Raw genomic sequence first — 13302 nt, forward strand, 5'->3', positions numbered from 1 at the left:
GACACTACGAAAGAAAGAAATTCAAAAGCGAACTGAAAACATGGTTATTTAAAAATGCCTATAACCTACCTTAAAACTTATCTGAAATCAGAGCAAATACCAATAACGACAACTTAAAACTACCTGTGCTCAGAACAAGCACCAATAAGGTCAAATACATTAATAAACCAACCATAGAACTAAACAGTCCACCACACCCTAACAACGTCAAAATAAAAAAATTGAAAACTTATCTTAAAAATCCACTAACCTCTTATCCCAGTACCTTTAGTTAAAACGTTAAAACACCCCATAGACCTATATCTCACTTGATTACACTGTAAGTGCACATACTTATGTATATTATGTATGTTATGTGATTACATTTAGTCATTGTTTAGTCATGCTATTATATATATGTTATACTGTAAACCGTTGTGATCTTTATTCGGAACATTGGTATATAAAATAACTAAATAAAATAAAATAGATGGCAATGGGCTGTTTTCTGCAACTTCTAGCCAGTTCCACTGTGATAGCAGGCCCAACGACGGGGCACTAGTGATGAATGCACTCATATGTAAGGCTTTAATCTGCCAACGCATGAAATGAGTTTGGAGACACCATAGCAATCTGCCCCTTTACACATACCAAATGATTAAAAGGAAATGATGCCAGAAGTAGAGGGGGAGAGAAGGCGTTCATTTCTATCCTGATTTTTGTACGTTAGTGATTTCTCTGCTTCCATGGTTTTCCTGGTCTCTTGGTTTAACTGGCTGTCTGAGCAGACCCGAGGGGAGAGTTTGAGGTTGCGGCTGAAACCTGTTTGGTTTATGGGACAACGTGAAAACTTCTTTCTCTGGGAGAAGGAAAAGCAAAAAAGTCACCCTAATCTGGTTTTAGGTAGGAGGAGGAGAGTGGAAAGCATTAAAGAAGAATATGCTATTACAGATAAAGTATAATTCTGCAGCTTTGTTCATTTCCAGTAATGTAGGAGCAGCTGCTGAGAATGTCAGGGTTCTTTAAAGATGTCTAGCTTTGATGACTCCCACCCCCCCTGAGAGCTGGAAGCTCACTCTTTAATTGTCCTTCTGTGATGTGGATCCTGTGAGCCAAACAGGAACGGATTATTAGTCCTGTTTCAGAAAGGCTCTGTGTTTCTTGGTTCAGCGTGATGTCCTTTTCATCCTAACAGATGCTAAAATGAGGGAAGACTGTCCACAGTCTCCTGTTCTCACTTGTCCATCTGAGGTATATTTGCACCTCAAAATATGCTGGGAGTCTGTAGGAGAAGGGGCAAGGGTAGTGTTTTGGCCATAGTGCATCAAAGGATTCACATCTGTAGAAAAAACACTAGCCAGCAGTCTAACATGATGACATCCTTCCTCATAACTAGGTACACTTCTTTTCTCAAACTGGCTTCATCTGAGCTGAAGGCTAATGTATAATAGGTAATAAATGAAAGTTTTCATGCTATAAGCTTTATAAATTGCACTTTCAGTTTTCCATGGAGTCTCGCTGTTTGACTGTCTTATATCTTAGCCCTCCTGGGATTAAATTGCTAACTCTTATGTAATCTACATAATAGTCTTACAAATTCAGTAGCTTAGCTTTAAATGTATTTTTGTTTAAAATGCCAACTTTATTTTATTGATGTTTACACTCTGTATATGATTTTTATGAATTAATTTTAATAATTATAAATTGTGGAACTATTTAAATTGATTAAATACCAATGTCATAATTTGATTGGATGGAACGGTTTGGGTTGGACTTGACCCATGACAGATGTTTATAGCTACAACACCAAAGCCTTACTTTCTCCGATTATCGTATAATATTCAAGTAATTGCTACTGAATGCACGCAAGATAAATTACTCAAATCACATATTTCAAGGAACCGGTAATACCTTTAGACAGTTCTATTCAAGAACTGGTAGAAAATCTGGATATGGAAATATTTTTCTTCATCCTGCTTAACAGTTTGCATCCAGATGTTAGATAGGGTCATTTTCAAAGCCATTTCCACAGGTAAAACAGCACTTTACCCTTGGAAACGGGCTTTTACAAAGTTGCCTGCCTCATATATGAGTAAAATTACTCGCTTAGGACCTGTAGGCACTCACTTTTACCTGCAGTGTGAAGAAGAGACCTTAGTGGTAGCAAAGAGACTTACACTTTTGCATTCTCAAAAGTATGCACATATTTTTCCTCAAGAAAACTATGCATAAACCTTAGCTTTAGTAGTTTCAGTGAGATAATTTTCAATGGGAAAGTATTGCGTAGTTTTTACCTTTGGAAATTGGTGTAAAGTCCGCAGGTACATGACTTTAAGCCTATGTGGGCAGTTACAAAATTACAAAGGCTTAACAGGACCTGTGTCACCCTGGTAGACTGGCTGAATCCTACAATATACTTACTTTTGGCCACACTGCAAAGAGGTGTTTCAGGGATGGGGGGGGGGGGGGGGGGGGGGACCTGGTTGGAAACTATGCACATACATGGAAATTTAAAAAAAAATGTAGGTGTGTAGTAGGCATGCAGCTAACACACATATTTTACAGCAGAGTTCAACACACTGCTTAAGCATGTGCACGTACTTCAACTACATAACAAGCCAATATTAAAATCCACTCTCTGGGGTACTGTGTGTTTAAAAATTGACTGGGTTTGTGTGGGTTGAAAAGCACGCAAGTACTTTTACAGTTAGGCATCCTATTGAAGGTCTACCACATAAGAGCTTTCTGTTCTAGTGTCAGCGGATGGTGATATATACCGTAGTCCTTACACATCTACTGCCTTGCTGCCCTAGCTTTAGATGCATAATAGCAGTAAGCTTCCTTAGAGACTCCCTGACATAACTGGGAGAGCGCTGGTTTCTTAAAGCATGTAGTTAGATCTAAGTGTGCTGAAAATCATGCTATGGCCTCAGTAACAGGAGAACTCCTTTCAGGAATCACTGTGACTATATGAAATACAAAAGCCTGACAATGCACTGCCCAATCTACCCACAAACAATGAAGAAGCTAAGAAGCGGGGATAACTCTAGATGCTCCTGGTGTGAGGCCCATTCGCTCTCAAAAGGAAATGGAAACTTTGCAGTTTGAAATTCATAGAATAAGAAGAGGTAAGCTAGATTTGGCACTGTCTGCTGAGAATTTCCACTGAAAATTTGGAAACGTCCCCCGTAATAGTCTCCTCAACATTCAGTGAATGCAGGTGCATGCTATCTGTTTTGTGATGTTGAGATTTTATTTAGTCTCATAATGAAAGTGCTAAAGGACTCATGGCAGAGCTTCACCAGCCCCCTTCCCATGAACATAAAAAGAAAGGCAAACATTTGAAAATGGAACCTTCCATGTTTACCTAAATGCCTTCTTGCTGTAAGTCCCTGATATGCTCTTTATTTAAAGTATGCAGTATTTAAAGCGAGCAAACACCACCCGCTCTTGCTGTAAGGAACTAAGAATAGATGTTGAAATGATAACAGCCATGAACCTTTGCATTAAGGCACTAGATTACCCATTTGAACCCCTGCATATATATATATATATATATATATATATATATATATATATAAAACCTTTGCATTAAGGCACTAGAGTACCCATTTGAACCCCTGCATATATATATATATATATATATATATATATATATATATATAACCACATTGTAACACGATTTACAGGAGGTATCCTATTTTACATACAGTATAAGTCAGCAAATCAGTGGGCAGCACAGGAAGAAGCAGGCTGGCAGACTCAGCTAAGATATTGTATAGCTTACTGAAACTATACAGTACATTTTCTGTAGAACAGAACATTTTAATTAAGGAATTGTGTATACATACACATCCCAGCACTGCCTCAGGACCTCATTAGAAAAAAACAACAAGGCAGGAGCGCTCACGTCAATTTACTAGACTCAAAACGGCAAAGAATCTGTTGAATGCAACTTGACCAGACACCCTGCAGTGAAGCGATTAGAATGAGTTAATAAGTTAATGGCGTAGAATACTTTGAATGTGAGATGCCAGAGCTGCTGGGCTTAAAGCACAAGCAGTGGAAATTCCCACATTTGCTCGAACCGCCTGCAGTTTGCTCCTGTCCAAATGTCATAAAAAGCGCCTCCCGCAGCCTGCGTGGAAATTCCATCTTAAGCCTCTGGCACCGATCGGATTTCTGGTTCTGCCCTGCAGCTCCGAAGAGAAGCCTTTTAGCCTTACCTGATTTAACCAGCATCGCCCTGTGCATTCCATTCCCAGCCTCGCCGGCGGCTGGCACCCGCACCTGGTCCCAGCACCTGTGAGACATGAGGCAGCTCTGTGCACCGCTCGGCTGTGGATTCCCAGTCGGCTTCTCCGAATGCCTGGGCAAGCCTGTCAAGTGGGCATGACTTTGGGCAAGAAACTGCTCGGCGCTCTCTCACTTCTCTAGGATCTTTTCAGCGAGAAAGGAGAATAACCACCAGTCACGTGACTGGGACTGCTCCACAGCTCCTGCCCTCCCCTGCTGACAGAGAGCATTCTGCTCCAACAAAACCATTCCTTCTGCATTCTGTAATGACATTGCTATGGGGCGTCCAACATGAAAAAAAAATAGATTGGTTTCTTTTTAAATATTTTGCACTTGCTCCTCAATGGCATGGGACTTTAGAGGACCTGCCAGTCTATGCATTGTCTTTTTTTTTGTGCTAATTGCTTGAGGATTTCAGATGTGGCTGTGACACTTGAGAATGCCTTCTGGAAAGGGTATTCAAGGGGCCCGCTACATTTCCAGCCCCTGCGGGGGCGTGTCCATCCCCATCCATCTTACAAGGTGTGTTAACACAGGGTATTATAAAATTCCAAGTTCCTCCTTTTATGAAAGGTGGGGAGAGACAGAAGTCTGTCAGTTTCCTCCTGCTTCTGTGGGCTTCTAACTCTGGGGGCTACACTGCTATGAGACTTCATCCATAACTAACTGGGGTTTCCCCCGCTTCTTATAACCCTCTGCCCTCTTCTATCTAGCTCAGCCATCACAATGATAGTCCTTGGCCAAGGACCACAAGCCGTGGTTCCCTCCAGAGCCCATGAAGCATGCACCTTGAGTCTGGTCACTAACGGCCAAATGTTAAAACGTCTGGTCACTAACGGCCAACGTTAACCTTTCCTTTCCTTTTGTTTCTCTCCTCGCCCAGTTCAACCACCCTTGTTATATGTAACTGCTTTTTTCCGCACCATAGTTCCAGTTTGAAGTTTATTATGCACCCCTGTTTTACTGTGACTCAGCATGATGTGACTATTGTCATGAATGCCGGTATATAAAAAACCTAAATAAATAAATAAATAAAATAAATAAAAGGCCTGCATGCGTAAAAACCCGGGGTTTATGCGCGTGGCCGGGCCTTGTGCGCACCACGTGCATTTTCAAACAGGCCCGGCCACATGCGAAAACCCCGGTAGCACACAAGTGCTCTTCAAAGGTGGAGGCTGGGGGACATGGTCTAGGTGGGGAGGGACGGGGGGGGGGGGGGGGGGGAGGCGGGCTGGGACAGCGCCATTGTATGCTGTCCTGATGACTCGCTTGCCGGCAGCTGGCTGGCGCACGCAACTTACTTCAGCTCCGGCCCTGAAATAAGTTGAAAAACAAAAAAAGTTGAAAAATAAGTTGAAAAAAAAAAAAGGATAGATAGGTAGGGTTTAGGGGGTGGGGAGGAGAGGGGAAGAGGGAGGGAGTTTAGGCAGGGGGGTAGGGAAGTTCCCTCCCAGTCCTCTCCTTAATTGGAGCGGATTGGGAGGGACTGGGGAAGGCCTGATTGCATCGCCGCGCGTAATTTGCAAAGGTTCGCCCCTTCTTGCATCCGCTGCCCGCACATGCACGTGTGGATTGTAAAATCCGGCGCACGTGTGTGCGGTCACCTGATTTTATAACATGCGTGCGCCAGTGCGGGCATGTCATAAAATTGGTGCGTCCATGTGCGCATCTTTTAAAATCTACCCCTTAGTGAAGACTGCAGAGGAGGTGGGGAGGGGGAACTTCTATTTTTTAATAACAGGTAAATTAGTTCATGAATGAAGTGATGGGTCCAATGCATTTTTTAAATGCTGCACTGATATGGGGCAGAAAGGAAAGTGAGATTCGAAAAGTGGCGGGAGGAACAAGGAGCAGATGCATAGGATTTCACTGGGACTCTTACATGAATAAGATGTAGGGTGAAAAAAAGCATCCCTCACAACCTATAATGAGTTTGAAAAAGTCATGTAAGTACAGAGCATGTCATCAATATTCTGCAAGTGAAATGGTGTCCAAACAGAACTATTAAAGCGCCATATTGTGTCAGTAGCTCTTTAACTGGAAGATGCCAAGGTACTTTATGTTCTCATCATGCTTCTGAATGTAGGTGATTCACCATGACAACCAGCATAATTATGAGCCACAAGGAAACTGCTTATACAAAGTAGCACTGGTGGGCGAGAGAAGTGTTTTTTTCTATGTTCATTGGTGGTGACAAAACTTAACCTGTTATTGCAGGAGTTTGCTGAAAATCTGCTTAACCCCTTCTTGACGAGTCCTGAAATCTCTTGGTCCAGTTCTTGAGATGTCACCATGTTTTATACTTGCATGATCCATTATAATCAAAAAGAATCTGCATGAACCAGCCCCGTGCAGCGGACTCAGGTTCAAGTCAGCTCTCCAATAGAGTAGGCGGGGCTTGGGGTGAGGGGCACCTCGGAGACAAAGCACTCAGGCCTGTCAAGGGAGGGGAGATGTCTGATGCTGTTGCAACGACTCCTATCAAACTTAGGGGGTCATTTATCAAAGACTTATCACACACTATACGGCCATATGTGATATAATGCAAATTAGGGGGAGGGGAGGAGTTGGGGCAGGGAGGGAGTGGAGTCGGCGGTGGCTTTGCTGCCGGCGATAATGTTACTAACATTATCATTGGCAGTAGCACGCCGAATAGCGCCACCTTTCACGGTGGCGCTATTCGGTGCGAAAGCCAGCTGCCGGCACTGGCTTGGTGCAAAGGCTGCGGGCTTTCACAGGTCCACCCCCCCCCCTTCGCCCTCCCACCCCCCCGTTTTCGCAGGATTCATCATTCTGCGTGGAATGATGAATCCAGGCCTTAGAGAGGCACTGCGGCATAGTCTAGTAGACTTCCCTCAAACTGGCCAGGATATTATCTGAGAGTCCCCAGGCATGCTTGGTAGAGGGGCATGAGGGTATACAGAATAATAAAGAGGACAATTTGAGGGTGGGAGGATTTTATTTTTTAAAGAAAAATCTTCATATATGCTTATAAGATGACCTAATATCTTTCTGAATTATATATTCGCCAAATCTTTTCATCTTCAACTTTCCTCCAGTTCAGCTCAGATGAACACTACAGATTCTTTAGTTAAAATAAATTATCTTTTTCTCCCCTAGATTTAATACAAAATGTACAATTTGTTTATTTATTTAAGGGACATTTCTGTTAATGTTTTTATTAGTTTTTTTTAGATTTGAATCACAGTTAAAAGCTTTTTCATTACTTTCTGTAGGATAAATTAATTTTCAGTATGGATATGGTACTTTAGGGATTGGAGACTGCCCTGAATTAACAGGGCCGGATAATATTTGGGTTATGTGACTTTGGGTGCTTATCAAGTTTTTATTTATTTATTTAACATTTTTCTATGCCGACCTTCATGACGGGATTCATATCAGACCGTTTACATGGAACTTAGGGACTAAGTTGATGGGTTGTTTATTTGATTTGAGTTGTATGTTGTATTATAGTATTTGTTGTACTTGGATTATGTTGCACTACTGTATTACTCTGTTATGCTCAGGCTTGTGAACCCTTGGGCCGACGGGAGGATGGAATACCTTAGGAGGAAGATCCGTAGGTTCTCCTGTTGGCTGGCGAGGCAGGAACAGAAGACTTTACCAGCTGACCCTCGGCACTGGAGACAGAGGCGACTGTGGAGGCAGACGAAGAGTCGTGACGTCGAAGGGAGGAAGTGTGTCTTCGCCACTGGAAGTCCGCGGTCCCCCCAGGAGGAGCCCATAGGGACCCGGACCGCTGGGACTTAGGTGGACCTTTGAGAGGTCAAGACGTTCGGTGCAAGGGCTGACTGGAGCTTCACCCCTGGAAGCCCGTGGTCCCCCCGGGAGGAGCCCACAGGGACCCGGGCTGCTGGGACTTAGGCGGGCCCTTGGAGACGATGGGCAAGAAGAAGTCTGAGGTCAAGTGCCAGAGGGTCGTCGCTTACCAGTCCGAGGTCACACACCAAGGGATCACCACTTGCCAATCCGAAGTCACACACCAGGAATCACCGCTAGCCAATCCGAAGTCAGGAACCAGGAACACCAAGACGAAACAGGAACAAGGATCCAAAGCACAAGAACTCACCGAAGCAAGCAGACCTGACTAACCATGGAAGTTGCCAAGTCAAGGAATGGTCAGAGGAAGTTTCCTTTTATACTTCCTCTGGCCCAATGGATTGGAATCAGATGTAGACAATTAAAGGGACGAGGTCCCTTTAATTCTATTGAGGAGGCATGGCCTCACGCCTAAGATGGCGGCGGTCATCTTGGATCTCGGGCTGCGGAGGAAAGCTGCTAGCTGCCGCAAGGGAGGAGCAGGAACGGCTCCTGACCCGTGGGCTAGCCCGGAGGCCCGTGTCGACGCGCGGGGGCACCGGGCACATGAGGTAGGGCAATCTTCCCCGACGCTGCCACGGCGGTTGCCACGGAGCTCTGGTAGGGGGGCGCGCCTGCGGATGGCCGCAGGCGCGGAACACAACATACTCCTTGAGTTCTTTGATTGTGTATAATTAATGAACTAGTAAACCTGTAGTGGGTATGCCAGCATATATACTGCACTTGGTCTAAGACATCACATGCCATCTCACCTATAGAAGAGATGATAGCAACACTGGGATAGCCTAAGAAGGAGGACCTGGAAGAGGCAACTAGATGAAAGCATTCAAGCACGCTATAGCATTTGTGGAGGAAAAGGTTGGAAAAAGGAGGTCTGAAGATGAGGAGGCAGTGGAGAGATTTTCTAGTGACATTTTATTTTGAATTGATTATTCCACAGAATGTCGTGTTTAGTTTACTAATTTTGATATACCACTTTCAAATCAATCAATGTGGTTCATTTGTCCATGAGTTACATCCTGACTGGGAGATTTCTTAACAGGTGACAGGTAACTTTTGGATAATCTATATAAATAAAAATGTTAAATAGTTTGGACAAAATCGCTAATCTCAGAAACCACTGAACCGATTGCTTTCAAATTTGGACACAACATTAATTTCGCATACAGGAAGGTTCTTCTGTACTTACATTACAGATATGTCACACCTGTGACAGGTAAAATAGGTTTAAAGATTTTTTCCAGAAAACAGCGACATCTGCTGGACGTAAGCGCCATCTGTTACACCTTACACTAACTCACGCTACACTAATCATTTCGCCAGTCCAGGTCCACGGTTCACTTCCATTTTAAGACATTCGCGTACTTTTTTCACCGGAAGATAACTATTTCCTTTACAGATAAAGTACACCCACCACCCTCCTCACACCCCCCACACACATGCCAAATTTATTTACTTCCCAGGCCCTCACAACACACACAAAACCTGACAGAAGTCCGGGAGGCTCCAGCGGGAGGCCAGGACCGGTCTGGGACACATCTCCTGCACTACGGCCGTCAGCTGCCAGCAATCAACATGGCACCGACGGCCCTTTCCCTTACTATGCCACTCGGGGACACCAATGGTGGCAGTAGCCCATGTGACATAGTAAGGGCGAGGGCCGCTCGGCACCATTTTCTGGACTGGCAGCTGGCGGCCCTTTGCCCTTACTATGTCAGAGGACCTACCGCTGCCATTGCTCCACCCCACTGACATAGTAAGGGCAAAGGGCCGTCGGAACCCTTTTCAGTGCTCGCAGCTGACGGACCAACGCCAGTACATCATTCCCGGACCGCTCCTGAATGCCCGCTCCACCGACTGACATTTTTATCAGGTCTCGGGGGGGTCTGGAGGGTGGGGGTTGGTGATGAATTTATTGCGAACATCTTGGGGAGGGGTCACAAGGGGGGGCAGGTTTCATTCATTTGGCAACTCTGGGGGAGCAGGGGGGTGGGCTACTGTTTTTCACAGGGCTGGGGGAGGGGGGCAGGAGAGTGTGGGGTGGTTAGTTTAAGAGAACGTTTCGCATAGGGTTGTTTTTTGGGGGAAGGGGGAGGTTCACACACAAATACATACACTAAACTTGCACGATCTCGGGAACGCACCAAAATTGCCCTCCCCAGACCACAAAACAAATTTGGGAGTGCAAATTTGGTTAGGCACTCCCCTATTTGGCTACATAACACGCACAGACGCCCAGGGTCAGACCACATGTAGCACCAACAATTTTAATTTCCCAGGTCTTGGGGGGGGGGGGGCAGGAGGGGGGGTTATTATTTGATTTAAAGGGTTGGGATTGGGGGGGTTTCCCACAGAAATAGAAAGACAAAGGTTTTCTGATCTGAAGGGTAGGCAGTAGGCGGGGGGGAGGTGACAGTGAGGGGAGGGAGAATGAGGGGGGAGGTGAGTGTCAGGGGAGGGAGAATGAGGGGAGAGGTGAGTGTGAGGGGAGAGAGTTGGAGTGGGGACAGGGGAGGGAAGGGAGGGTGAGTGACCAAGGGGGAGGAGGATGAGTGACTGAGTTAAATGAGCAAGGGGAAGGGGGAGAAGGGGGAGGGAGGGAAAAGAACCTGACTCTGCCACTGCAACGCGTGGCCGGGTACCGCTAGTTAATAATATTTTCCTTTCAAAATAATTTGTTTTGTCACTTTTGAAGGGTTAGAGATCTAGTCCTGACCAACATTTCTATCAGCGATTTGTTGTACTTTATTTCCAGTCCTAAAATATTATGTTCAGGCTGTTGAGAGTGTCTTTGAAGACTGATTTCTGTCTTGTAATCATGCAGGTTGCTCTTGTGTGATGGAGTCACAAATCACAGCTCCAGAGTGAGAGTGAGGCACGCTATTTTAACAAGTAAAGAACCGGATGCAATTAAACCAAACTGCGACAGCCACAAGCTGTAAGACAGAAGTGCCTTTGTATTCTGCTTAAAGTATCACTTCCCCATTACAAAAGTTAGTATGCATTCTTTTCATCGCCTGAAATACCACTGTGCAGGGCAATGAACCCCAGTGGTGCTCCCCACAGTGTAAAAGTAGAGTATTCATTCAACAGGCTGCAAAGATCTCAAGAGCAAAAAGTGCCAGGAATCTGGCATATGCAGCTCTTGCATAAACATCTTTGAGGGAGATTAGCTCTTTTATTTACTCAAAATGTCCTTAGAAGTTACAGGGCTGGCCAGCGCCTCAGTGAACTTTGCATGCAGGTGTGAAGTTGGCGCCATAAAGCATGTGCGGGAATTTCAAAGTGAAATCCTTCCCCCGCTCCCGTCCCCGTCCCCTTGTGTTGTCTGTGGGTTTAGTCCTGCTTGTGCCTCTTGCCCATTGCAGCATAGGTAAAAATGCCTCCGTTTTTTCACAACGCGAGAAATTATTTACGGGGGGTTGAGTGCAATTTTCAGCCAATGATTTGACCCGAATGTTATCTGAATGTTATCCAAATGTTAACTACCTTGATAAAACTATTTGAAAATCATCCTCCCCAGAATTAATGCATAATAAATATCTGTGTGTGTGTGTGTGTGTGTCTGTGTGTCTGTGGGGGTGGGGGAGTGGGGTTATGAACCTGCCATTGCTCATTTTCATCTAGCAACATTGCCAGTAGTGTGAGATTTATTCCTCATAAGACACAGGCATACACAGAGTGAATCACATAAAAATAATTCTGTGTCTTTCTCACAAGAAGGTGAACATTTGTTATATTTCTCTTGACAAAAAACAGACTTTTCATTGCTGGGATAAATCTTTTTTTACAGGCTGTATATTACATTTTAATAATAAAACCTATTTTAAATAAATGCTTTACAAGCTGCACTACCATAAGACACAGTCAGGCTCTGGCATATGACTTTGCCTGCCAAAAAGGATTTGTAAGTAATCACTGAAGATTTTAGCATGCGTGTATGCCACAGTTTTTGTCAACATTGCGCAATTAGGGGCACTTTGACGGTACAATATGAAAGATACGGATTGGTTTCTGACTTAACCATTGATTGAATCTGGAAATCACTAGATTTTTCCACAGATTTTATATGTTTATCAGGAATATTCCTGCTGGGACCTCACTACTGGCTGCAGCCTCTTGTTTTAAAAATTCAGTGTACTGAGTAGGTTAACATGAAATTTACGTTTACCTTTGACTTCTTGGGCTTGAAGCACTGTAGATTTTTTTTTCTAATCTTATTTTCTGTACTGACTTACCGGAGCCATTTATTATATGTGTTCCATTTTCATTATGAAACGTGGACTGAAGAGAATATTCTTTCTGTAAAAATAAAGACAAATATATATATACATTTTTAAGAATCTGTGACATTTTTATTTTAGCTTTTCAAGTAGTTGAAGCAGTTTTATATTTTATTAGCTTTTGAATATTAAAATCAGAGGTGATATTAAGGGAATAATAATGATTATGCATTGTACATTTCTCTGTTGTAAACTAGGTAAAGACAATATGCAGTGGAAGGGATCTGGTCACATTATAATCAGAAGCTGGCAAGCTATGGCCTGCAGGCCATGTCTAGCTCATGGGAGGTTTCTTCCCTGCCCATGGAGATGAGTTAGAGCTTGTTCTTGGCTCACGATAGCAAGAACACATCACATCACTTCTGGCTGGAAGTGACTTCATTGGGCTAGAAGTGATGTTGCTGTTGGACTGTCAGATCTCTGTGGGGGCTGGAGGGATGATGACAGTTCTTCAAACCTCTCATGGGCACCCTCACCCGCACTGTGCCTCCAACATGGTCCCTGCACCTAAACTTTGCTCACCCTGTTCCAAGTGTAGTAATGAAGAAGAAACATTTTCAAAATTCATTGGCATTAAAGAATATATGAAAGCAATTTTGTCTTAAACCGATTGCCTATAACCAGAAAAAGGACACATTTATTTCTCTGACATATGGATTGGTGCTCTTTACTTAATATTAAGTTGAAACAGTGTAGCTACCGTAGCTAGATGTGGAGAGGGGAAGGAAGAGTAGCAGACTATGATGCTTTTTGTGCATTTCCTAGTTTGTGTATTGACTGCTGAGATCATAATGCAAACCATTTATGTGACTCCACAGCAGGGGCGGCTCAAAGCAATCTGCTGCCTGAGGTGAGGGATAAGATGGCAACCTCCCGCCCTCCCTCACCCCTATCCGCCGTGTCC

The 13302-nt window shown here is 44.1% G+C and overlaps 1 protein-coding gene across 6 annotated transcripts in view; it reads right to left on the reverse strand.

Moving 5' to 3' along the window:
* Positions 1-12414, reverse strand: part of FAM107A (family with sequence similarity 107 member A) — a 144239-nt gene extending 131825 nt beyond the window's left edge. For 2 of the 6 annotated variants that reach the window (XR_003856614.1, XM_029600985.1), the window contains exon 1: positions 4206-4442. Coding sequence is in view for 3 of the 6 variants with exons in the window: in XM_029600985.1 (XP_029456845.1) it covers positions 4206-4293 (88 nt within the window). In the remaining 3 variants the exon portion in view is untranslated. Of the gene's footprint in view, positions 1-4205; positions 4460-12353 lie in introns of those variants that run through there. The other 4 variants (XR_003856613.1, XM_029600984.1, XM_029600983.1 and 1 more) reach the window with 4 other exon arrangements.
* Between the last annotated feature and the right edge of the window lie 888 nt (positions 12415-13302).

This window comes from Rhinatrema bivittatum, chromosome 4 (assembly GCF_901001135.1).
Source record: "Rhinatrema bivittatum chromosome 4, aRhiBiv1.1, whole genome shotgun sequence".
Lineage (NCBI taxonomy): Eukaryota > Metazoa > Chordata > Amphibia > Gymnophiona > Rhinatrematidae > Rhinatrema > Rhinatrema bivittatum.